General features: G+C 44.1%; 1 protein-coding gene and 1 long non-coding RNA gene across 2 annotated transcripts in view; one reads left to right on the top strand and one right to left on the bottom strand.

Annotated features, from left to right (window-relative positions):
* HYDIN (HYDIN axonemal central pair apparatus protein) overlaps positions 1-27,807 on the bottom strand; it is a 2,443,906-nt gene that overhangs the window by 150,087 nt on the left and 2,266,012 nt on the right. The window contains exons 101-102 of the mRNA XM_030205004.1: positions 25,566-25,724; positions 19,654-19,931 (exon numbers count right to left, since the gene is read on the bottom strand). Of these exons, the coding sequence (XP_030060864.1) occupies positions 19,654-19,931; positions 25,566-25,724 (437 nt within the window). The remainder of the gene's footprint in view (positions 1-19,653; positions 19,932-25,565; positions 25,725-27,807) is intronic.
* On the top strand, positions 120-11,642 carry LOC115470423. Its single transcript, XR_003942196.1, has 4 exons — positions 120-210; positions 7,498-7,519; positions 7,684-7,686; positions 11,631-11,642. It is a non-coding gene; the product is annotated as an uncharacterized LOC115470423 (long non-coding RNA).

Genomic DNA, 27,807 nt, shown 5'->3' with positions numbered 1-27,807 from the left:
CATCCCTGGTTTGGACTGTGGAGCTGGCTCATCTTTCAGGGCCCTTCGCTGTCTTGTGCAAAAGCAATCCCTGTATTTTTTGGGAGGAATAAGAGGAAGGGGGATACCAAGCGGTTAGTGCAGTGAGCTGAGAACCTGGAGAACTGGGTTTGATTCCCACTGCAGCTCCTTGTGACACTGGGCAAGTTACTTAACCCTGCACTGCCCAAGGTACAATCTGTGAGCACACTAGGGACAGAGAAAGTACCTACATATAATAAATGTAGACTGCTTTGATTGAACCGCAGAAAGGTGGCATATCAAATTCCATTACCCTTACCCGTGTCTATGAGAATAGCAGAACCTCCACTGTCCTCCATTGTAAAACCTCCTAAAAGAGGAGGCTGGGTTAGAAGTGAGCTTGGAGTGAATATTGCTTGATGAAGGTAGCAGACTCCTGCACCTTATCTCCAAAGAAATTCTCTCCACAGCATGGCATGTCAGCAAGCTTCTGCACTTTTGGCTTAAGGTCTGAGGCCCACAGAAATGCAATTCTGTGGGCACTAATCTCCACTGTGGATCCCTTTGGCTCCTAGCTCCTGGAGTTCATCTGCCTTCTCTTGGAGGAGAGTGTCAGTACACACAATTTTCTTTAAGTGCATGCTGGTAAAGAGCTGATAGGATGCTATGCAGGACTTGAGCATAGCATAATTAAAGGATTTCTTCCTAAAAGGCTCCAAGGTCCTCACCTCTCTTCCCAGGGGCATCAAGGAGTGAGTCTTTGCACCCCTGCCCTTTTGAGAGTGGATTCGACCAGATGTATTTTCTTGAATCCTGGAGCCTTTTGCTATGTACAGAGTTGATCTTCTTTTTCATAGGCAATACGGGGGGGGGGGGGGGGGGGGTCTCCCACAGTGTCATCTGTTCATCCTTCAGGATTTTGTGAACGAGCACTGTAACAGCCTCCTTGGTGGGGGAGGGGGTGTCAAGGAATCGAGGGATTTCCAGTACTTCTGGTTTGGTTTCCTCCTCCATCTCTAAAGGAAACGGGATGGCTTTCAACATCTCCCTGACAAACTGAGTGAATGAGAGCTCCTCTGGAGGAGATTTACATCTCTCATGTGGTGGGGAGGGATCTGACGGAAGAAAGTGGGCCCCTCCAAGGAGAACATCTCTGGTTCTTCCTCAGATGTCCAGGATTGCTCTGAATCAGACTCATAGAACTACTCAGGTGGATATATGTTTTTCTCTGCCTGCCTGAAATGACTGACCTCCTAGTCAGCCCTGTGCTAGTCTCGGCTCTATGGAGGCAGTTTTGCTCCCTCCATTGTCCTGGAGGATAAGAGGCCCTCTATTCAGCAGTATTTTGTTCTTGATGCTTCAGTGATCTTGGCACCATGCTCTAAAGGGGCTTGATGTCAGTACACCCTGGTCTCTGTCTGACATCTGGCATCCTTGTCTTTGCTGAAGAGGATGAGGATGAATCTTTCCTTTTCCTTAGGAGGGGATCAGAGAATGATTGATCCCAACAGACTATCGATTCTCAAAGTCGAGGGTGATCGAGACACTCTTGATGTCGATGTGTCCCCAGTGTTCGATGAAGCTCCAGGAGTCATGGAAACCAGTGAATCCAATGACAAAAGTTCATGGCCTAGACTTATCGACACCAAAAAATTGTTTGTTCTGCTTCTCTTGACCATGGATACCTCTCTTTAGCATCTGGGAACACAGAAGACATTGAGAGGTATCATTATTGGGTCCCAGGTACTGCAGGCACCAATTATGAGTATCCTTTATAGACACTGTCCTGCCGCACCGGGAACATTTCTTAAAGCCACTGGAAACTTTTTTTTCTGGGACATGTTCAGAAAAATAGCTGTAGAGAAATAAAACAACATGATTATGAAAAAAAACCCAACCAGGTGCTCTAGGCCTATCAAGACCAGAACAGGGCTGACAGGAAAAAAAAAGGAAATTTAAAAATATTCCCAAAATCTAAGACAAATACTGTGAAAAACAAAATCCACAAAGGGCTTATACAAGTGAATTAACAAAGATTTGATGAAAAATACTGAAAAAGCAGATTTTAACACTACTTGAGGGGGATCACCAGAACAGTGCATCCAGAAAAATGGTGGTGCATCACTCTCAAAAGCTTTGAGTAAAGAAGCTTGAGAGTGTTCCCCACACAAGGGCTGTGTCAGATGAGGGGTATGCACACATGAGGATATCTTGCATGTCCTCAAAGAATCAAACGGATTTTTTAAATTGGCCCCTCAATAGTTGCTAAAAGTCTGTTCCTCTGTTCTACATTTTACCCACATAAAATGTGGGTAGAGTTACGTTGGTGATTAAAAGTAGTTGTTGAGATTTCATTTTCAAATTCCTATGCATCCTTTGCAGATGTAAAATATATGTGTACTTTTGTATCTGTATTCTGCACTGGCCACATTATGAATGGGAAAATTTGCAAGGATGTTGCCTTTCAAAATGAGTTTGCATTACACTTGTACTTCAAAATGGTAGTAGCCTCAGGTCAGCTGGTGCCAGGTTAAAATAAACTACCAGTTGGGCAGGAGTAACTGAGGATTTCTCCTGTCTCTCTTTGGACCCTGGACACTGAGGTCCTTTTACTAAGGTATGTTAACAGATTCAGCACATGCTAATGATTAGCGCGTGCTAAATGATAAGAACATTTTATACCTATGGGTTTCTTAGCATTTAGTGTGCACTAATTGTTAGAGCACGTTGAATCCATTAGTGCACCTTTGTAAAAGGAACCCATTGAGGGGCATAATCGAAAGGGGCCGCCCATCTGTAAGGGCGCCCATCTCCGGGAACGGCCACGAGAAGGGGCGGTCCCAACCGTATAACTGAAAAAGATGGGCAGCCATCTTTTCTTTCGATAATACGGTTGGGACTGGCCAAATGCCTAGGATTTGGGCGGATTTGAGATGGGCGGCCTTGGTTTTCCGTGATAATGGAAACCAAAGGCGGCCATCTCAAAAACGATCAAATCCAAGGCATTGGGTCATGGGAGGGGCCAGGATTCGTAGTGCACTTGTTCCCCTGACATGCCAGGACACCAACTGGGCACCCTAGGGGGCACGTTTACAAATTAAAAAAAAACATTAAAATACCTCCCAGGTGCATAGCTCCCTTCTCTTGGGTGCTGAGCCCCCCAAATCCTCCCCAAAACCCACTCCCCACCACTCTACACCATTACGATAGCACTTATGGGTGAAGGGGGGCACCTAGATGTGGGTACAGTGGGTTTTGGGGGGGGTGGGTTTGGAGGGCTCCCATTTACCACCACAAGTGTAACAAGTACGGGTGGGGGTTGGGCCTGGGTCCACCTGCCTGAAGTGCACTGCACCCACTAAAAACTGCTCCAGGGACCTGCATACTGCTATCATGGAGCTGGGTATGACATTTGAGGCTGACATACAGGCTGGAAAAAAAAAGTTTTTAAAGTTGTTTTTTTTGGTGGGAGGGGGTTAGTGACCACTGGGGGAGTCAGGGGAGGTCATCCCCGATTCCCTCCGGTGGTCATCTGGGCCACTGGGGGAGTCAGGGGAGGGCACTTTTTTGGGTCTTGTTCGTGAAAAAAACGGGTCCAAAAAAAGCGGACCAAATTTTCGCTATGCCCGCCATTTTTTTTCCATTATCGACCAAGGGAGCCCATCTCTTAAGCATGCCCCGGCACGCCCCTGTCCTGCCTTCGCTACCCTTCCGACACGCCCCAGGGAACTCTGTTCATCTCCGCGACGGACTGCAGTTGGGGGCGCCCAAAATTGGCTTTCGATTATACCGATTTGGGCGCCCATGGGAGAAGGGCGGCCATCTCCCGATTTGGATCGGAATATGGCTGCCCTTCTTTTTCGAAAATAAGCCTGATTGTGTTTATACTAGGATGTGGTTCTGCAGGATTCTAGGAAGGATGGGAGAAACCCCAGAGGAAGGCTTTAAAAGACAGCTCTGGATTTAAAAAATAGTAGTATGTTACATCAGCTTGGAAGGCGAGGGTGGGGGGGGGGGGGGGGATGACATAATGAAATGAACAAAAAAGCACAAGACATTTTTGTTGTTTTTCTTTCATCTCATTTTAAAACAAAAGAAATAAATTATATCAATATTTCCTATTTCATTTTAAATGAATGCACTCAGGGCTCCTTTTATAAAGCAGTGCTACTGATTAGTGGTGTACTGAATGTGAAGAAGCCCATTCAATTCCCATGGGCTACTTTGCATGCAACGTAAGCTAATCGGTAGCACCGATCTATAAAAGGAGCCCTCTATTTGTTCTTCACTTGCATCAATTCTATCACAGTTTTAATTGATATTCCTTCTAGTCTAAGTATCTACCTCCATCTTGGTAAAGTATTATTTGTTTCATTTCTTCTGACCTTTCCTCATTCTATCTTTCAACCAGAAACTGAAAAAACCCCCCACTGTATCAAACCTGGATTTTGTCTACCATCTATTTGAAATACATATACTATATATATGGTATAATAAACTTGAAGAACGGTGCATCTTTACGTGTATAAATGGTTATTTAAAGGTTGCAATCAAATCTCTGTTCTTCTTTGCTAGAATATTCTATTGTCTTCACTAAAATAGCAATTGATGGAGTGTAGAGTATAGGTAACTAGATCCAATATATTATTACAAAACCTTCACTTTTAGAAAACAGTTGTGAATAAATATTCCATCCTAAAAATTGAAACCCACACTGCTAATACAGAATATAGGAAGAAAAAGTCTCAGCAAGTTCAGGTGGCTTCAGTCAAAAATGGCTCAAGTTCTATAATTGGCATAAAAACATCCCTTTATTCACATTCAAGAAGCACTGTATATAATCAATGCATTTTTATCCTATTTTTTTTTATTGAGGGCCCCATTTACTAAGGTGCGCTAGAGTTTTTAGTGTGTGCTAAAATTAGCATGCAGTAAATGCTAGAGACACCCATATATTCCTATGGGTGTCTCTAGTGTTAGCACACGCTAAAAACGTTAGTGTGCCTATAGCATGGCTTTGTAAACAGGGCTCTTAAATTAACATTTTTTTACTTATCTCAAATCCTTTTGTAGCTAAATAAATTTTTTTTAGGGATTCTCCATGTCCAACAGTGACCAGTGTTTCACTTTGCTGCTTCAAGGAATCATGGTCCACTAGAAATAAGAATACTTCAGTTTACAGGTACTTACAACTTAAAAGGTACAATTTAGCCAAATGCTACCAATGCAACTGGTTCACAAAACATGGTGGCTATTTGAGACAAATGCCATCAACCCCAACATCCAATCATGTGTTCACTTTCCTATACAAGATCGAGAGGAATAAGATTATGAATTATTTAGACAATTATTATCTGAAAATGTTTATATGCCGTCATCAATAGATTCTACTCCACAAATTAAAAAGACAATCCTCCAAGTTACCCAAAGAGTGTTAAGGTCTGACTTTATATAAAAAAAAGAATACACGTTTTTAAATGTATCTTATCCAGTTGTAACAGTACTATATATGCTCACAAAAGTGCATAAAATGTTAAATGGCCCATTGGGCAGATCAATTGTTTCTAAAAAAAGGTTCTTTATTAGAACTCCTTTCGATTTATGTTGATTGTTGTTCCCTTTGGTTTAAGATATTTTTTCTTATATAAAGGATTCTTCAGACTTTGGGGTTCTTTTACAAAGGTGAGCTAAATGCTAAGATGCCCATTATATTCCTATGATTGTCTTACCATTTAGTGCACTAATCATTAGCATGTGCTAACTTCCTTAGCACGTCTTAGTAAAAGGACCCCTTTATGATTAAACTAGCTGATTTTTCAGTAAAGTTTGAGGCTATTGAGAACCTTTGGCTGGTAACTTTAGACATCACTTTGGGACCCTTTTACTAAACTGCAGTAAAAAGTGACCTTAGTGCACCCTTATGTGGGTCATTCTCATGCACTAAGGCCATTTTTACCACATGGGTAAAATGGCAACTTTTTCTATTTTTTTAATTAATGGCCATGTGCTAATTTTCACATTAGCGAGTGGGCCCCTACCACCACCTATTATGTTAACCAATTAGTGCAGAACACACCTACTCTCCACTCCTGACCCGCCCCAGCACTAACAAATAAAATCTGTTTTTGATCCCGAGGAAATTGCATGCAGATCACAAAAGTACCATTTTATTTATTTATTGCATTTGTACCCCACATTTTCCCACCTATTTGCAGGCTCAATGTGGCTTACATAATACCGTCAAAGGTGTTTGCCCAGTCGGTTGATAACAAATACAGGTTGTATAGAGATCGAATGAGGTATATGTGGAGGATCGGAAGGGATGAAGATTGTGTGATGTCCGGTGCGATCATTAGTCATGTTATGTTCCTGGGTGAAGAGGTTTACATGGGATCATTGGGATAGGCCTTTTTGAAGAGGTTGGTTTTTAGTGATTTCCTGAAGTTCAGGTGGTCATGGATTGTTTTCACTGCTTTTTGGAGGCCATTCCATAGTTGTGTGCTTATTTAGGAGAAGCCGGATGCGTGAGTTGTTTTGTATTTCAGTCCTTTGCAATTTGGGTAGTGTACGTTTAGGTATGATCTTGACGATTCAGCTCTATTTCTTATTGGTAGATCTATAAGGTCTAACATGTATCCTGGGACTATGCCATATATAATTTTATGGACTAACGTGCAGATTTTGAAGATGATCCTTTGATTGGGAGCCACTGCAGCTTTTCTCGAAGGGGTTTTGCACTTTCGAATCGTGTTTTGCTGAGTATCAATCTGGCTGCTGTATTTTGGGCGGTCTGGAGTTTTTTTGTGAGTTGTTCTTTGCATCCCGTGTAAATTCCGTTGCAATAGTCTGCATGACTTAGGACCACTGATTGTATTAGGTTTTGAAAGGTTTCTCTTGGGAAGAAAGGTTTTAGTCGTTTGAACTTCCACATTGAATAGAACATTTTTCTTTATTACAGAGTTTACCTGGCTCTCGAGCGTAAGGTTGCGGTGAAGTGTGACGCCGAGTATTTTCAAGCTATCTGAGGTAGGGTTACCATATGGCTCCAGAAAAAGGAGGATGGATTGAGCCAGCTGGGTTTTACTTCCATTGCTTTCCATTGAAAGCAATGGAAGTAAAATCCGGCTGGCTCAATTACTTTCATTGAAAGCAATGGAAGTAAAACCCGGCTGGCTCAGTCCGTCCTCCTTTTTCTGGAGCCATATGGTAACCCTAATCTGAGGTAGGGAGGGTGTGTCCTGGGGTATTTATGGTTGTGGGTTTGTACTTGTTATGTTGGGAGGATAGGATGAGGCAGTGTGTTTTTTCAGTGTTCAGTTTCAGTTGGAATGAATTTGCCCAGGAGTTCGTGATGTTCATGCCATCATTGGAGTGGAGGAGTGGCCTAGTGGTTAGGGTGGTGGACTCTGGTCCTGGGGAACTGAGTTTGATTCCCACTTCAGGCACAGGCAGCTCCTTGTGACTCTGGGCAAGTCACTTAACCCTCCATTGCCCCAGGTACAAATAAGTACCTGTATATGTAAGCCGCACTGAGCCTGCCATGAGTGGGAAAGCGCGGGGTACAAATGAAATAAAAAATAAAATAAATTTTATTGGTTATTTCTGTCAAGTCATGTCTGAAGGGGATGTAGATTGTAACATCGTCTGCGTAAATGAACGGGTTAAGGCCTCGATTGGATAAAGACTGTGCCAGTGGAATCATCATCATGTTGAAGAGTATTGGTGATAATGGTGATCCTTGAGGTACTCCGCGGACAGCTTTCCACAGTGGTGATATGTTTGAGTTTGATATTACTTGATAAGTTCTGGTGGTTAGAAAGCCTTTGATTCAGTTAAGTACATTTCCTTCAATCCCGAAGTGACCAAGTACTCTTAGTAGTATGTTGTGGTTTACTATGTCAAATGCGCTCGACATGTCAAACTGGAGGAGGAGTATGCTGTTACCTATGGCTATCTCCTGTTTGAATTTGGCCAGGAGGGTGACAAGGACAGTTTCGGTACTATGGTGGGATCGGAATCCTGAGTTATGTAGTATTGAGAACTTGTCCAGGTAATCCGTAAGCTGTTTAGTCACCAAACTCTCCATCATTTTTACTACTAATGGGATAGACGCAACTGGACGGTAGTCGGTGAGATCGTTGCGCTTTTCTTGGAGTCTTTTGGTATTGGATACCATAGATACCTGAGCCCTGTGGTAAGGCCTTTTTTTGCTGCAGTAAGCACGTTAATGCTACCACAGCTTAGTAAAAGGACCCTTTTATTCTGTGATACCCCAGCAAGAAGCTTTAACAATATTAAAATATTTCCTTGATATTTAGTCCAATAAAACTATCCCCACAGAATTTATTTTGGAGCTGGCCTCACTGGTAATGACAAAAATATTTTTTCAGTGATTTATGGTTTTTTCAACAAATTTCAGGTATGCTTATGGGTGCCACAATGGCCCCGTCAGTAGCCAACTTGGTTGTGGCTTTTTATGAGCAGAATATAATCGTACCTTCAAGTTTTTATGTTTCCATTAAATTATGGGTTAGATTTTTTGATGATATTTTCGTTTTGTGGGATGGAACAGAACAAGAGCTTTCTTCATTTTATGAATGGTTACATCAAAGCCATCATAGATTAAAATTCACCAAGAATTATCATCAAGTTGAAATATCATTTTTGGATATATTAATCACTAAAGGATTGGAAGGTTTTTTTTCACTTCAGTTTATTGAAATTAGAGACAGGAATACACTGTTGAAATATGAAAGCTGTCGAGGGAGGACCAAGATGGCGGCCTGAAGGGAGGGCGGCGAGGTTGCTCAGAGGTGCTTGTTTTTCCTGAGTCCCGTTTACCTGCGGAATGCCGAAGCGGAAGGGTAAGCGGGTGCCTGGTCCTGGGGCACTCGCGGGACCCGCTTCGGGCACGATGGACCGCTTTGTTGTGGTGGGAGGCAGCCAGCTGAGTTCGGGAGTCTTGCTGACGGGAGGGGCGGAGAGAGGTGAAGCGTCCCTGCTGCCTGAGATGGAACTCAGCCCGGAGGTGAGGGAACCGCCTCCCATGCCTGCGTCGGTGCGAGATGTGAGTGGACAGGACTTCCTGGCTTCCGAGGAGGGGGCGGACGGCCCTGTGCCAGGACCTGCTTCGGGCAGGAGTGCGCAGCATACCCCGGAAGGGGGGATTATCAGCGTGCAGGGTGGCAGTGCTCCAGGGGGACGACATCTGGAGGAGGGGGCCGGTTTCTCTCTGGGGTCCGAGAGGAGTGCTGAAGTTTTGAGTAAGTCTTCACTTTTGCCTAAACCTCCGAATTTTACTTTGGAAACTATCTGGGATGCTTTGCTTACTTTGGAAACTTCATTGTGCAAGAAAATGTTATTACTGTCGCAGGCCTCTCAGCTTCCAACTGAGACTGTTTCCCAATTGGGACTGCAATTAAAGACAGTGGGAGAAAGATCTGAGGCCCATGACTTGGCCATTAAGTCAGTTCAATCGGTACAAACCACCATGATTAAAGAAAATAAATGGTTGCATAGGAAGATTGAGGCTCTTGAAAATCGGCAGAGGGCAAATACTCTGCGAGTGATAAATTTTCCTAAACAACAGCTGACTGCACCGATACTGACTTTTAAAAAATATCTCTTTGAAGTGTTAAAGGTGTCTGAACCGGCGTGCCCGCCTATCTCGCAGATTTATTATTTGCAACCTTTTAAGCGAGTGGCTCAAGGCGAGCAGGCTGCTAGTGAGGAGTCTGCTGGGCGGTTTGACACCTTGGACTTTATTCGGGAGTTGGAGGGTGAAGAGGAGCGGCGGGAGCAAGCTACTCTTATAGTGACATTTGTTTCACAGTTAGATAGAGATAGGATTCTGAAGTTATTCTTTAAATTTCGGAAAGAAAAATTTTTGAATGTACAAGTACGGATGTATCCTGATGTGACCAAGGTAACGCAGAGGAGGCGACAAGCTTTTCTTAAGCTGCGCCCCACTGTGTTTCAGTTGGGGGGCCTTTTTTGGCTCAATTATCCCTGTAAATGTGTGGTGAAGTTGAATGCTGTAAAGTATGTGTTTTTTTAACCTTTGCAGCTGAAAGCGTTCCTGGACTCCCGGGGGGGCGGGGGTGCTCCTTCTCCGGCACCTGGTGTGGAGAGTGCATCTCCACCTCAGTTATAATTGCCTTCCACATCTCCCTTCAGTGTCTCTTTTTGTGTTGGATTGTTATGGTTTAAATTTTTTCCCAGAATAGTGGCTTGGTCACTCGCTTCTGTTGTGGACTAACAGGGGAGGCGGGAGAGTGCGTTGGGGGTAGAGATTTCCTGTGTAAAGATGTACCTACAGTTCTCCTAAGTTGTACAAGAGGTGTTCTTGGTACTGTATATGTGAAATGTATAAATAAAGAAATAAAAAAAAAAAGAAATATGAAAGCTGTCATCCACAATTTTGAAAGGAGAGCCTTCCTTTCTCACAATTTTTGAGATACTGGAGACTCTGTTCCACTGAAAGAGAATATAAAAAGCAAGCTAAGATTTTGAAGAGACATTTAGAGAACAGAGGATACCCTTTGGTAATTGTCAATAAAGCATATAAATAGGCTAGGTTAATAATCAGCAACTATTATTACAACCAGCATCAAGACAAGATACAACAGACGACACATTAACATGCGTTTTAAGATATACAGCTGATGCTAATTCTGTAGCATGAACCGTCAGAGGCCACTGAAGGCCGCTATCAGTACTACTTGTTTTTCATAAAGCTCAGTTTTGGTTGAAGACATTTCAAAGAACTGTTATATCCATCTGCACTAGCTGGGAGATGGTTTGATTTGTCCACTACGGAACAAGGAGCTTGAGGACACTTTTCCCCGGATTCTGTACATGGCAATTAAAGTTGCACGTGCAAATTAGTACACATTGCTAATTTGCACACCCAACTTATTTGATTAATGAGCCAATCAGTGTCAATAATTGGCTTCTAACAACAATTATTGGTGTTAACTGGCCTTAATTGAGATTTATGCGTGAATCACATTCTATAATGATCCATGCGTAAATCCTGGGAAGTGTATTTTTTTTTGGGGGGGGGGGGGGGGCATTTCAGGGATGTTCCTATGAATTATATGCATTCTTATAGAATATGCCTCATCTGTGCCTAATTTAGATGCTGGCATTAACACTTCCTTTCAGCAAGCATCTTAAGTTAGGTGCGGATTAGGTGTTTAGGCGCTGTTCTCTAAAGATGGATGCCCTTTATAGAATACCGCTCAACACATAATTTTTTCCATGCCAATTTTTTGGCATGATTTACTGATTCTAGTCCTTTGCCTGTGGAGGATGTTCTATCTGTAGCAGTACCCTGGAAATTGATAAATTTGATAATCCTGGTGATGGCAAGATCTACAAATTCAAGTTTCACACCACCTATGGAACAAATTTGTGGTTTATTTTATAATATACATTTGTAAGAAGCTCTATATGGGACAATCTTCAAGAATATTTTATATGAAAATAGTGGAGCATAAAAGTACAATAACTACTCAAATAGAAAATTCTCCTCTAGCTTTACATTGTAAGCATTATTATCATGATTTTTCAGCTCTTCAGTGTTTTGTGCTGGATTGGATTCCTCCACTTTTCTGTGGTGGTGATAGATGGAAACTGCAGTTGCAATGTGAGCAACACTGGATCTTCAGTCTTGGCACTATGGAACCAAAAGGTTTGAATGGTAAAGTTAAATGGCAACATTTTTTCTAAAAGCAATTAAAAAATATATTTTTGAATCTTCTTCTCTAATTCATCTGATTGGCTTAGAAAAGGGAAAGTGCCTGTTTGGAAGCTGGGGGTGATGATGTCTATCTCAAATTGTTGCCATGTTTTGTGAAACAGTTGATTCTGCAGTATTCAATAAGACTGTACCTCTTAAGTTGTGAGTACCTGCAATCTGAAGGTTTTTTTTGTTCCATTTGTACCCCGCGCTTTCCCACTCATGGCAGGCTCAATGTGGCTTACATGGGGCAATGGAGGGTTAAGTGACTTTCCCAGAGTCACAAGGAGCTGCCTGTGCCTGAGGTGGGAATCGAACTCAGTTCCTCAGTTCCCAGGACCAAAGTCCACCACCCTAACCACTAGGCCACTCCTCTCCTGTATGTATGTATAACTTGCTTAGATCTACATATCTATTTTATTTATTCTTTTCTATAGTGGTCCATGATTCCCTGAAGCAGCGAAGTGAAATGTTAGCCACCGTTGGACATGGACAGTCCCTAGAAAAATGTAATAAGCTACCAAAAGGATTCTGAGATAAGAAAAAAAAAAAAGAGAGAAATTAGGTCTTACCTGCTAATTTGCTTTCCTTGAGTCTCTCCAGATCATTCCCTATGAGTGGGTAATATGCACTCCTACCAGCAGAGGGAGACTGAAAATTATTGAACAGCGCTCCTGTTTAAGGAACTAAGTAATCCTGACCTGCTCAGTAGTTTGAATAGCCAAGCAACACCTAAAAATACTTCAACCACAAGAAACTGAACACTTAAAACACCACCAGAAATTGAGCTCCCAGAAAGAACTCCCCAGAAGAAAAAGAACATCAAAAAGAATAACTGGAACAAACTTTAATAAAACACAGAGATGCAGTTGCAATCCCAGACGGAAGAAATCTCAACGATCCCACTGTTCCTGGGTGGGCTCTGGAATCATCTGGAGAGACTCAAGGAAAGCAAATTAGCAGGTAAGATCTAATTTCTCCTTCCTTATCATCTTCTCCAGACCATTCTCTATGAGTCAGAAGTACCAAAGCAGTACTCACCGAGGGTGGAAAGGTCCCCGGAGCAAGACGGATGCCCCAAAGGAAGCATCCTGTTGTGCCTGCACGTCCAAGCTGTAATGCTTGACGAAGGAATGCAGTGAGGACCAAGTCACCACCTTACAAATATCCTGTGGTGGAATGAGAGAGTGTTCTGCCCAGGAAGAAGCTTGTGCATGCATAGAATGTGCCCGAAGAACTGCGGGCACCTGTTTCCCCGACAGCAGGTATGCGGAAGAAATTGCCTTCTTGATTCAATGCATGATGGAAGTCTTGGAAGCCGCCTCCCCTTTTCAAGGTCCCCCGAACAAGACACAGAGTCGGTTGGACTTCAGAAAGTCCGCTGCCTGATGCAAATAGCACTGCAACGCCCAACGAACATCCAACTTATACAACTGAGGGGACTCATCCCCCAGGAAGGAAGGCAAGGAAATAGACTAGTTGACATGAAGCTGGACATTCTGTTCCACCCAGGCCATGATCAACGCCACCTCCTGTGCTAAGAGAGCTTTTGGTCCCCCCCCCCACTCCCCCAGCGATTGACGTAAGCGACTGTTGTCACATTGTCGGAGAAAACTTAGGCATTGCGAAATAGGAGCATACGGCTGAAAATGCAACAGAGCAAGACGAATTGTCTTGGTTTCCAGATGATTGATGGACCAGCAAGACTCCTCCGCCACCCAGGAGCCCTGAGCAACTTGACCCTGACAATGGGCTCCCTACCCAGTCAGGCTGGCATCCGTTGTTACTAACACCCAGTCCGGAGTGTCGAGGGGCATGCCCTGGCTCAGATGATAACAATCCAGCCTCCACTGAAGGCTGAGCTGCACTGGATGACAGAGAGAAACTCTGTATAAGAGAGAGTCCACCTGAGGGGACCAGCGAGCCAGGAGGACCGCCTGAAGAGGCCTCATATGTGCCCATGGCACCACCTCGATGGATGCTGCCATAGACCCCAGCACCTGCAAAATATCCCACGCTGACGGAGCCTGGATTGCCAGCAACCGACGCACCTGGGACTGGATCTTCAGGATGAGCACTGCCAGAAGGAGCACCAAGCCCTCGCGTGTATTGAAATACACTCCCAGGAATTCCAAGGACTGAGAGGGAACCAGCAAGCTCTTGGATGCATTGACAATCCATCCCAACTGCTGGAGAAGGAGAACCACTCAACTTGAGGCTCTCTGGCTTTCCTCTGCCGACTTTGCCCTGATTAATCAATCGTCTAGGTAGGGATGCACCAAGATACCCTCCCGACGCAACTGAGCCACTACAACCACCATCACCTTGGAGAAGGTCAGTGGCGCTATAGCAAGCCTGAAGGGCATTGCTTGAAACTGGAAGTGATCTCCCAGGACTGCAAAGCGAAAAAACGGAGAGTCTCCGTGCGGAAGGGCAACACCCGCAAAGCCCGAGTCACCCTTTTTAGGTCCAGAATCGGACGCCAGGCACCCTCCTTCTTGGGCACGACAAAGTAAATGGAATATCTGCCAGAACCTCTCTCGCCTGGGGGAACGGGAACCATAGCCCACAGAGCCAGAAGACGATCCAGGGTCTGATGCACGGCCCTGGCCTTGAGCGGTGACTTGCACGGAGAAACGAGAAAGGCATCTGGAAGCAGATGGTGAAACTCCAGTGCATACCTCTGTACCTGACTATATCTAAGACCCACTGGTCTGAAGTTACCCGGACCCAGCTCCGATAAAACAGCTGAAGCCTGCCTCCTATGGCCAGAACCGGAGACTGGGCCCCCGCACCTTCACTGGGAGGTTCTGGCACTGCTGGATTACCCGGCACCTCCATCGCAACCTCCTCTACAGTTACCCCAAAAGGGCTGAAAGGATTCACCTCTATTCCAGAACCGAGCACATTGAGAACCAGCACCTCTACCTGACCTGTATCTGCAAGCCTCCCTGAAGCGCCCTAGGGCTGCAGATCGGGAAGCCAAGTGGGACCTATCCTACGGAAGTCGAGCCCCTTTGGACTTGCCCAGACTCGACAAGTTTCTCCAACTCATCACAAAAAAGAAGCTTACCCTGGAAAGGAAGCTGACTTAGACATATTTTGGATGCTACATGTGCCGCCCAGTGACAGAGCCACAAGAAGCGACGTTCTAACACTACCAGTGCCAGATTCCTTGCAGAGGCCCGAACCAAGTCATATATGGCATCCACAAGAAAAGTGGTGACCATCTCCAAAATAATGACATCGGCTACCGAATGAGAAGAGGAGTCTGCCAGAACATTGGGGAGACACTCAGCCCATCAAAAACAGGCACGAGCCACATAGCCCCCGCAGATGGCCGCATGCAAGGCCAAGGCAGAAACCTTGAAGGAGCGTTTCAACAAAGCCTCCAACCTGTGATTCTGCGGGTCCTTGAGAGATGCCCCACCCTCGAGAGGGATAGCCAACTTCTTGGTGACCGCTGTAACCAGTGCGTCCACCTTGGGGACCCAAAAGGTCTCCAGATCTGCCTGAGGGAGCTGATAAAGGTGAGCCATGGCACGACTGATTCATAAATGCGAATCAGGAACTACCCACTCTGCCTCCACCAGTTCCTTCAAATCCTCATAATAAGGAAAGGTTTGTGGAGGTCTACGAACCCCCTTAAGAAGTGGGTCCCCTTTCCGGGACACCTGAGTGGGATCTTCTGACAATTTAAGCATCTGAAGTACCTCTGCCAACAGGGCAGGCTCTTGCCTTCTCTGGAGAGAAGTCCCTTCAGGCAAGGCCCCTGGTGGGAACAGAGCACCATTCTCTTTCCAAAAAAAAAAAAAAAAAAGAAATATATATATATATATTTCTTTTTTTTTTTTTTTTGAAAGAGAATGAGGGGAGAAGACCGAGGCACAATTCTATGGGCAGAGGGGAGTGGAATGGGGGAGGGACTGGAGCCTGGAGTGTACACCCCCCAAAAGAGGCGCATGGGCCAAGAGCCCGAGACCAATGCAGCTGTTTCTCTCCAAAGGAGGTTTCTTTTTGTTCCTTTTTTTTCTTTTACTAAACCACTAAGCAAGATTCTAAAGGGAACCTGTAAACCTAACTAAAACCAAGGGGCCAAAACTAATGCACCCACTAAAAACCTCTGCTGGGAGACTGAGAAATACTGAGCAGGTCAGGGTTGCATAGTCCCTTATACAGGAGTGCTGTTCAATAATTCTCAGTCTCCCTCTGCTGGTAGGAGTGCATATTACCCACTCGTAGGGAATGGGCTGGAGAAGACGATAATAGTGTAAATAAAAAATAGGATAAAAATGCATTGATAGGATAAAAATGCATTGATATATAGAACCAGTGGTGTGCTGGAGCAGGCTCTCACAGGCTCGCAAGAGCTGGTTGTTAAGTTTTTAAGAATTTTGGGAGCCGGTTGTTAAAGTAGGGCCCTCCATGGCTACTTTAACAACTGACTCCCAAAATGTGGGCTTGGGCCCCCTGCTGAATTCTGTTTTACTTTGCTGGTGGGGATGCTGAGCCTTGCCAGCCAAGTAAATAGACTGCTGCTGTTCCCCGCTACTTGTTTCCAGCTCTGAGCAGCAGGCTGGGACTTCTCCAGCATCTGTGAGAAGTTTCAGCATGCTGCTCAGAGCAAGCCATTGGGAGTGGTGGCAGTCCATTTATTGGCTGCCAGCAAAGGTATGCCTAGTGTGCCTGCTCGGAGGGAGGGAGGAGAGAGAGGCAAGTGTTCCCCCCCACCCCCGCCACCCTTGGCCCTTCCAACTGCAGAGCTGGCTATGCCCGGAGAAAGAGCCTGTTGTTAAAAATTTACCAGCACACCCCTGTATAGAACCCAATTCTTGCGATCTCTGAGATACTAAAACCAAGTGCAGAAGAACTGGCACATTTCCAAGAAAAGGTGAAAAAAATCAGGAGTTCCTTACCTGAAGTCAATTTGGACAATTTGACAGGATCAATCCCAAACAGTAAGAGAAATGACATCCCCACAGACAGAATATGGGTTAAAATTTGAAGAAATCACTTCTATTACAGTCAGGAAGACCCTATCTAAACTCTCAAAAAAAGTCATGCTACTTGGATGTTTGCCCATCATATCTACTAACTAACATTCCACCACAAATCCTGAACTGGTTGACCGACTTTGCAAATAGAACACTGCAAATATGCTACTACCATGAATCTCAGAAATAATACTTACACCCTTATCAAAATTCCTATGAGCAGATAACTACCATTCAGTCGCAAGAATACCATGGATGGCTAAGCTCTTACAATTCATGGTAAACAACAGCTTCAGTCTTTCCTAGAATCCTTCAACATTCTATATAGGATGCAACATAGCTTCAGGTCTTAGCACAGTACTGAATCTTTACTCCTTATCCTCACCAACAAGGTCAGACAGTTTCTGAACAAAGGTCAACAGGTCATACTATTACAATTCGACATTTCAGCAGCATTCGACACCGTGAATCACTCAACACTCCTTTTTCTACTAAACGAGATAGGTATCGCCGGAAACGTACTGTGTTGGCTTGTTTCATTCCTAAAGAGTAGATCAAGGGTAAAAATGGAAAATCCCCAAGCTGGTGCCCTGGATGCAGTGTACTCCAGAGCTCACCTTCTCACTTTCCCTATTTAATATCTATTTGAGCTCTCTAGGACATCATGCAACAGCCAACGGAATCTCTGTGCTATCATATGCAAATGATATCTTCCTTCTATGCTCAGCACTGGAAACGTTCACGGAAACCTTAGACTCCATCAGACACCACATCTCTGTTATAGACAGGTGGGCTACAAACCATTTCCTAAAGCTAAACAAACAAAAAACGAAAATACTTTGGTTTGGAGATACAGATAAAGGGGCATAATCGAACGGAAACGTCTATCTCCATGGGCGTTTATTTCCGAGAACGGGTCCATGAAGGGGCGGACCGAAGCGTATTTTCGAAAAACATGGACGTTTATCTTTTTTTGAGCAGGGCGTTTTTGTTTTTCAGCGATAATGGAAACCGAAAGCGTCCAGCTCAAAAACGAATAACTCCAAGACATTTATTTGTGGGAGGGGCCAGGATTCGTAGTGCACTGGTCCCCCTCACATGCCAGGACACCAACCGGGCACCCTAGGGGGCACTTTTACAAAAAAAAAACAACCAAGGAAAAACAGCTCCCAGGTGCATAGCACCCTTCCCTTGGGTGTTGAGCCCCCCAAATCCCCCTCAAAACCCACTGCCCACAAGTCTACACCATTACTATATCCCTAAGGGGTGAAGGGGGGCACCTACATGTGGGTACAGTGGGTTTGGGGGGGCGGTTTGGAGGGCTCCCATTTACCAGCACAAGTGTAACAGGTGGGGGGGGGATGGGCCTGGGTCCACCTGCCTGAAGTCCACTGCACCCCCTAATAACTGCTCCAGTGACCTGCATACTGCTGCCAGGGAGGTGGGTATGACATTTGAGGGTGAAATAAAAAGTTATGAAATGGCATATTTTGTGGTGGGAGGGGGTTTGTGACCACTGGGGGAGTCAGGGGAGGTCATCCCCGATTCCCTCCAGTGGTCATCTGGTCATTTAGGGCACTTTTTGGGGCCTTATTTGTGGAAAAACAGGGTCCAGGAAAAGTGCCCTAAATTCTCGCTAAAAACGCATATTTTATTTCCATTATCGGCGAAAGGCGCCCATCTCTGATCGGCTGATAACCACACCCCAGTTCCGCCTTCACCACGCCTTCGACATGCCCCATCAACTTTGTCCGCATCCGCGACGGAGTACAGTTGAAAACGTCCAAATTCGGCTTTCGATTATACCGCTTTATTCGTTTTTGTGAGATAAACGTCTATCTCCCGATTTGGGTCACAATATAGGCGTTTTTCTATTTAAAATTATAAGCAGGATAGTCTCCCAGCAAAATCGATAACACTGAGTACAGTCGAAACACTAACAATAGAATATCATTCAAGGGTACTAGGCATAATCCTCGACGACAGATTATGTTTCAATAGGCAAATTAATGACCTCAGTAAAAGATTCTTCTCAAACTCAGACAACTAAGAGCAATAAGATCATGTCTCCAACAAGAGGACTTCAAAATTCTAGCCCAAGCAGTTCTTCTAACACAAGTAGACTACTGCAATTCGTTATACGTTCGAATTGCAAGTAAACTACATAACTGTTTATAACTACTACAAAACACCTCTGTTCGGCTAATCTGTGGTATGGGCTGCCGCGCTAGTGTGTCATCTGAAAGACAAAACCTACACTGGCTGCCAATCAATCATTGCATCAACTTTAAAGTAATCTGCTCAATCTTCTAGAAAATTCCCTTCCTTTCTCCTGGGCAAGACTTTGGAATGTGCTACCATCAGATCTAAGATACTCATCTTCCTATCTCCTTCAGGAAAACTCTGAAGACCTACCTGTTTGACAAACAGGCCTGTGTTAAATGTTCTGCTTGATTATGTAATGTTCACCTTAATGCCTACCATTCCATGAAGTTAACATCCCTCTACTGTTGAGACCGCCTTGCATTGTAAACCGCTATGAATCCTTTTGGAAAATAGGCGGTATGCAAGACTCGAATATAACAGAATAGAATAGAATGTAAATAAAGGGAGGTTTTTTTTTAAGCTGATGATAGAACCTGAGCCATTTTTGACTAAAGCAATCTAAGCTTGCTGATGCTTTTACCTCCCATATTCTGTGTTACTAGTGTGAGTTTTAATTTTTTGGATGGAATATTTATTTACAACTGTTTTCTAAACGTTGAGGTTTTGTAATAATATATTGGATTTAGAACACTCTCTTAACATCTGCAGTTTAACTTTGAATATGACAAAATACCATTTCCATCCCATGTGGGAAGCACCTAACTCAGAAAACCCTGGCTTCTAAGCAAAAAGATAATATTTCTTTAGTACCGTGCTCCAATGTCGCCTGTATTGAACATTACAATGCGTCGAACTACATGACTTTGCAGGACAGCAGCTCCAAATGGTATATTATCCTGATCCAAGCTGATCTCAATGCCATGGCTGCAGCCACGGATAACAAAGAGGCAGCGTGATAATCCAACATGCTCCAGCATGACCTCTTCTGCAAACGATTGGATGCGACTCTTGGGGCTGAATGTCACCTCAACTTTCCAGGTGTCTTGGGGCTTTAAAGTTATTTCCATTGAAGGACACAAGGTGAGGACCTAAAAAATTATATATGCATATAAAAATCTATTTGTTTACATTATTTATTTACAGAATTATTGATTCTTTCCTATACTAAAATGCACAGAGACATGTACAACATTAAACAATTAAAACAGCATAAACAAACAATAGCATTAGGTGAATGGCTAAACTACCTTATTTTCTATTTATTCACTCATCTACTCAGTTATCTCCACAGGGAAACAGCCAGGTTTCAAATTGGTTACGGAGGATCCTACAATCCCTCTCAGATTACAGGTTTTCTTGCAAACTATTCCAAGCCTTTGCTATTCCTAATAAAAAAGCTGTCACCCATCACCTTACTCTCTCCAATTCACCCTATGAAGGGACTACAAAAGTAGCCCCGTGACTAGAACACAACATCCTCTCCAGGACTTATCATTCAAATTGCTGTCTTCAATATTGTGTGGTCTTTATTCCCATGGAGGGGCATTTTCAAAAGAACATCCAAGTCAGAATTGGGATGTTCTGCTCATAACATCCAAAATCCCATCCATCTCACAGCCATTTTCAAACAGAAAAACATTGAGGTTTCCTGTTCAAAAATATGTGATAATGTCCAAAATGAACAGCCATTTTCCAAAATAAAACATCCAAATTATGGATGCCAAAAAAACCAGGGACAAAGACATCTGTCTGGCAGCATTTGTACAAAAATGGCCACACAGATGTCCTTGTACAGCAGACGGGCAGCCTATTGGTTACTACAGTGGACTTTAATCCAGGGCACCCAAGTTCATATTCCACTGCAATTGTGTAATTTTAAATGGTGAGCCCTCTAGAGACTGTACTTGAAAGTGCACCACCTCAATAGCCTTCAGGCTTCCAGGTGTCTTTAATATTTAGGTATATCTCTGTTTCTGGAAGGCTCACAATTTAAAAGAAAAAAAAAAAGCTTAAGTGGGAACTGAACCTGGGTCCCCAGCTTTACAATCCACTGCAGTGACCACTAGGCTACTCCTCACACCTGTTTTGGGCAGAATGCTTATAACACCTGATGCTGTCATAGGGCCTGGTATTTCTTTCAGTTTCACTTTCAGGGGAGAGGGACATCAATCAGTGGGGCAGTGGTTCCCAAACTTGGTCCTGGAGGCACCCCAGCCAGTCAGGTTTTCAGGATACCCACAATGAGTATTCATGAGAAAGATTTGTATGCACTGCCTCCACTGCATGCAAACCTCTCTCATGAATATTCATTGTGAATATCCTGAAAACTGACTGTCTGAGGAGCCTTCAGGAACAGATTTTGGAACCACTGCACTGGGGGATTCAAGAGAGGTCATGCCTTTATTCTTCCAGAACTCAGCTGCTCAATCAGAGCATTTTTAGTAACTTGAACATGATTGAACAGGTCTCGATAAAAATGTAGTTTTTGCCCTTGGACATTTCTTCCCATTCCATTATCATTGTTGAACACCCTAATTTTGGGTCCACCCTTGTTCCACCCAAAACACGCCTCCAACACAACCTCTTGCTATTTGGAAGAGCTGCAGTGTAGAGCATTCTAATTCTGCTTTTTCAAATTTGCTTTTTAAACATTTTTAGCAGATGGACTTTTTTTGGCCCTTTGGAGACATCCATCTGCTTCAAAAATGGGCACATTAGGGGCTCATTTTCAAAGTACTTAGACTTACAAAGTTCCATATGTTACTATAAGGGGCATTTTCGATATGACGTCTAAGTTGGACTTTGGAAGTTTTGTGCTAAACATCCCAAATCTGAATAGGAAATCATTTTCAAAACAGCAAAATGTCTTATCTTTTTTTCCCCCCAAAATAGTCACATGCTAGATGGTTTTGTGCTCTTTGTGTTTATCTTTTTGGTCCATTTACGGAAAAAAAAAATCCAAGTGCAAAATGCACAAAATCAAGCCATTGGGATGTAGGAGGAGCCAGCAATCTTAGTAGATTGGCCACGCAGACATCCCAGGAGAGCAATGGGGCACCCTAGGGGGCACTGCTGTGGACTTCAAATAAAAGCTCCCAGGTACACATTTCACCATTACCCCCTTATCTTGTCTGCTGAGCCCTCCAAAACCCACAGCACACCATAGTAGCCAACTTTTCAAAATGATTGGGGGTGCTTAATTTTTTTTTACAGGTGGTGCATCTCCCCTCCCCCTCTCCCTTTGTCCCCCTCTCCTCAGAGTTCCAGCCCCCCCCTCTCCTCAGAGTTCCAGGCCCTCCCCTCTCCTCAGAGTTCCAGCCCCCCCTCCCTCTCCGCAGAGTTCCAGCCCCCCCTCCCTCTCCGCAGAGTTCCAGCCCCCCTCTCCTCAGAGTTCCAGCCCATCCTCTCCTCAGAGTTCCAGGCCCCCCTCCCTCTCCTCAGAGTTCCAGGCCCCTCTCTCTCTCCTCAGAGTTCCAAACCCCAATCCCTCCTTCCTCCGAGTTCCAGACCCCCCTCCCTCCCTCTGACTCAAGTTCCAGCCCAACCTCTTCTCCCACTCCCACAACAGTCCTTCGCCTGCTCCTCGCCATACTGCATGCCGCCCATAAATTAAAAGTCAACTTACCGGGGTCCCAGCAGCAGCAGTAGTGAAAGGCGACCACGAGCAGGCTCGGCGAGTCGGTGCTAAGTTCAGCCTGCCTTTCCTTCTCGTTGCTCTCAGCTTTGCCTCTGGTCCCGCCCTCATTTCCTGTTTCCGCAAGGGCGGGACCAGAGGCAGAGCTGAGAGCAACGAGAAGGGAAGGCAGGCTGAAGCACCAACTCGCCGAGCCTGCTCGTGCTCGCCTTTCACTACTGCTGGCCCGGGGACCCCGGTAAGATGACTTTTAAGTTATGGGCGGCATGCAGGAAGGTGAGGGGCAGGCGAAGGACTGTTGTGGGAGTGGGAGAAGAGGTCAGGCAGCGGGCTGGCTCCTGGGGACCTTCCGGTTCTGGCGGGGAAATATTGGGGGTGCTCGAGCACCCACGAAGTCGGCGCCAATGCCGCACACCACTACAATAGCCCCTATGGGTGAAGAGTTCACTTATATGTGGGTACCTTAGGTTTTTGGTTAGTTATGGAGGGCTCACAGTTTCCACAAGTGTGACAGGTAGAGTGAGATATGGGCCTAGGTCCTCTTCTCCACAATGCACTGCACTGACCACTACACTACTTCAGGGACCTGCTTGCTGTTCTAATAGAACTGGCTGTAACATCTGAAGCTGTCATAGAGGCTGGTACTTTTTTTATTCAACTCTTTGAGGTGTGGGAGGGGGTCAGTGACCACTGGGGGAGTAAAGTGGTCATCCCTGATTCCCTCCAGTGGTCATCTGGTCATTTAGGGCACCTTTTTGTGCCTTATTCATTCTAAAAACAGGTCTACATTAAAACATTGAAGTTTAAGCCCTAGACATTTTCGTTTTGTTCCATTATGGCTATAAAACATCCAAGTGTTAGGAACGCCCTAATCCTGCCCCTGAAATGCCCCCTTGTGATTTAGATGCACTGCAGATGAATTGCACAGATAAATGTCTGCAAAATAGGTTTTGAAAATACCAATTTGGATGTTTTGAAAATAAACTTGTCCAAATGCTGCTTTATGACACTTTTTGGATGTTTTTCTCTTTTGAAAATGAGCCCCTATGTAACTTTGTAAGTCTAAGTGCTTTGAAAATATGCCTCCATGTATCCTAAACATCAGAGATAACAACTTAACTCTTACTTGTGCCTCAACTGGGCAACAAATGCTACTGATTTTGCCCTGTCCCGTCATATGATATGTTACAATGGGGCTCATTTTCAAAAGAGAAAAATGTCAAAAATATGTTTTTCTAGGAGAAAAATGTACAAAACATATAATAACACAAAAGGAATAAACTGTCTCAAAATACCAGTACGCTGCTGCTGTGTTGTGAGGACTGTTTACTGGTGGTGGAAGAGTGAGTGCTAGGCACTGTCTGTTGGTGGAGGGACTCTCTACACTCACTAGGTGCAGTAGGTGGAGGTGTGCACAACCCTTAGTTTGGGATAAGTCGGTTACACCAGTGGTATTTGGTAATGGCTGAACTGTATGCACTGTTGGTGCATGGTTTGATGGAGGTGGAAGAGGGTTTGGAGGAGACACACCGCAGGAGATACCCCCGTTTCCATGTATATAGGTCCTGCTTCAGTTTCCTGGAACTCACCGCTGCCCAATGCCTCACCAGTTACTGGTTTGACAGGGCTACCATCTAGCACCTGTGTGACCAACTGCAATCCTTCCTACAACCCAGGACCCACTGGAACTATCCTATCCCTATCCAACTGAAGGCTACTGCCTCCCTCGCTTTTCTGGCCACTGGTAGCTTTCAGTCTGTCCTAACTGTGAATATGAGCCTGAACCAGCCCTCCATTTCCAATTGCCTTACCCAATTCTTTGATGCCTTCCTTACCCACACCTCAGATTACATCACTTTCCCCACTACCCTCCAGGCCAGTTCTATGGCATAGCTCACTTCCCCTCAGTCATAGGCATCATACACTGCACACATGTTGCACTCAGAAACCTCTGGGTACAAGAGGCCATCTATAGGAATAGAAAAGCATTCCACTCAATGAATATGCAAGTTGTGTGTAATGCCTAGAGGGAGATTGTGGATGTGTGTGCCTGATAACCCCAGTTCAACCTATGATGCCTACACACTACAGCATTCTGATATCTACTGCAGATTCGACCAACGGAAGATCACCGGTGGCTGGCTCATAGGTAAGTGTACATAAGTACATAAGTATTGCTATACTGGGACAGACCAAAGGTCCATCAAGCCCAGCATCCTGTTTCCAACAGTGGCCAATCCAGGTCACAAATACCTGGCAAGATCCCAAAAAAGTACAAACCATTTTAGGCTGCTTATCCCAGAAATAAGCAGTGGATTTCCCCCAAGTCAATTTTAATAATGGTCTATGGACCTTTCCTTTAGGAAGCCGTCCAAACCTTTTTTAAACCCCACTAACCTAACCGCCTTTACCACATTCTCTGGCAACAAATTCCAGAGTTTAATTACATGTTGAGTGAAGAAACATTTTCTCCGATTCGTTTTAAATTTACTACTTTGTAGCTTCATTGAATGCACCCTAGTCCTAGTATTTTTGGAAACAGTAAACAGACACTTCACGTCTACCCTTTCCACTCCACTCATTATTTTATAGACCTCTATCATATCTCCCCTTGTGCAACACGGATCGGCCAATCCTATACCCCTCCTCCCACAAACCTTCAGCACTGACTCTTTCCAGGTGTCTCCACAACCCACTATTCCCATCCCAACTCAGCACAGAATTTTCCAAATTTATATCCAGAATTTTCTTTACTTTTTTTTGGATAGAATTCCCACACGATTAATATCACAGTCTTAAATTCTGCATGACATATACTTGATATTACTGGCTGCATATTGTTTGAGCGTGAAATAAAACACCAGGTTGAAAATTCCACAGTGCAGCTGTGTTCACTGTGTTTGTCTCCTTCCACCGGGAACTGCACTCAGGACAGATGTAACAGATTTCTAAGAAGAGCTGCCTGATGCCATATGCAAAAAATTCATACTAAGATTCCCATCTCTGTAATTCATGTATGGATTCAAACTCAGTGTGACAGAAAATATCTCATAACATCTCTAGCATGCAGGATGGAGATAGGACTTACTTTGGGGTCATGCAGAGCTTGCATAGTGGGTGTGATTGCTACGGAAAATGTGAGTGAGGCAGCACTATTATTCACTATTGGAACAACTCTTTTCACACTCTGGCCAACTTGGAGTGCTCCAAAATTCACCACCTTGTGTCGGGGATTCAAAACTTCAATCTACAAATAAAGTTCAGAATGCAAAGCAATAAAATACAAGAGCAGAGCACAAAGAAAATATTAAGTACTACTACTACTATTTAGCATTTCTATAGCGCTACAAGGCGTAGGCAGCGCTGCACAAACATAGAAGAAAGACAGTCCCTGCTCAAACAGCTTACAATCTAATAGACAAAAAATAGAGTAATCAAATCAATTAATGTGTACAGGAAGGAGGAGAGGAGGGTAGGTGGAGGCGAGTGGTTACAAGTGGTTACGAGTCAAAAGCAATGTTAAAGAGGTGGGCTTTCAGTCTAGATTTAAAGGTGGCCAAGGATGGGGCAAGACGTAGGGGCTCAGGAAGTTTATTCCAGGTGTAGGGTGCACCGAGACAGAAGGCACGAAGTCTGGAGTTGGCAGTAGTGGAGAAGGGAACAGATAAGAAGGATTTATCCATGGAGCGGAGTGAACGGGAAGGGGTGTAGGGAAGGATGAGTGTGGAGAGATACTGGGGAGCAGCAGAGTGAGTACATTTATAGGTTAGTAGAAGAAGTTTGAACAGGATGTGAAAACGGATAGGGAGCCAGTGAAGTGACTTGAGGAGAGGGGTAATATGAGTAAAGCGACCCTGGCGGAAGACGAGACGGGCAGCAGAGTTTTGAACCGATTGGAGAAAAACTATATATCAGAATTTCCCCAAATCTGTCCTGGGGCCTCACAACCAGTTGAGTTTTCAGGATATCCACAATGAAGATGCATGAGATAAATTTGCAAACACTTGAGACCAGGGGCATAGACAGACCTGACATATGGGGGAGGGGTGGGGGGCAAGTTAACATGCAGGGGCACTGGGCATATAGGTGTGAGTAGTACTTGGTATACTCCTTAATAATGCTTTACATTGCGCTTGATAATGGATTTCTAAGTAAACAGTCTGTCCTGCATCAACATAAACCACATGCACACTTATGGAAACCTTGGAAACACTGACATTTGTAAATGAAGTTGCATTATCCCATAACTTAAACTTTGCCATTATACTAGACTTGAGTCTGGTCACATCACAGTATCCTGGAAAATAATTGCTGCAGTGGCACATATCCCTCAACTTTGCTTTATAACAAATATAAAATGCCTTATTAAGCTGTATTAATAAAATAAGTCTTCTCGTCCCTACCGCTGGTTCTACTGCTTTATCTCCTTTCTGAAGCTGACATTAACCACTTCAAGTCCCTCGAGTTCCTGACAGTGTTTCTTACACCCCCTTCTCCTTACAAAAGAGAAGACAAATAAAGAATTGTCTACCAAATTACTTTGTAAAGTAACATTAAATCCTGCAAAAAGCTTCTCAGAGCCTATGTAGCAAGCTTAACAGCACCAATTCTGAACACACAAATATCAGTAACTGTACCTTTAAAAAGGAAGCAGCGAATATACAGAACCACAGCATGCTTCCTATTGAAAAAGTCAGACCCCTATGGATCCATGCATTTTCAATATGGTAATACTACAGACCAGTTAAGGAACAGGTTATTTTGAGTTAGTCTTCAGTGGACCAAACTTGCTTTCCTTGTGCCATCACCATCCAGCTGGATAGGCAGTGTTTTAAAAGGTGGAGGATAAAGGATTTTAAAAAACTTTTATATCCCACATTATCCCACACAATCTAGGGTTCAACGTGGCTTACATGTGAAAATACAGTGCAACAGAATAACAGAATTCAGTTATATCATGGAAGCAAGTAGATGGAAATGTCTGAAACATTTAACAAAGTTAAGATTAGCATATATACCCAACTGGGCATTTAAAAGTCTGTCCTTTAATGATGCTGCATGTTCAGAAACCATAGCCATATGTGTAGACATGCACACACCAGAACAGGCATCCATACACTCACTGCAAATGTAAACAACAACTTCTACAGAGTACATCCAAAACTTCATTTTTATTTCTCATTTCCATCTTCCAAAATTCTACGCAGCAGATGTACAGATCTGTAAAACAATGACACAGTTTATATCCAATTGTTCAACCATCCTTAGGATTCACCTTTGGGTTTACAAAGCAAAACCATGTGCATATAAGGGCTGGATAAATGAATTAA

The sequence above is a fragment of the Microcaecilia unicolor genome, chromosome 5 (genome assembly GCF_901765095.1).
Source record: "Microcaecilia unicolor chromosome 5, aMicUni1.1, whole genome shotgun sequence".
Lineage (NCBI taxonomy): Eukaryota > Metazoa > Chordata > Amphibia > Gymnophiona > Siphonopidae > Microcaecilia > Microcaecilia unicolor.
Note: the sequence above shows the minus strand (reverse complement) of the source record. Positions and strands in the feature narration are given on the sequence as shown.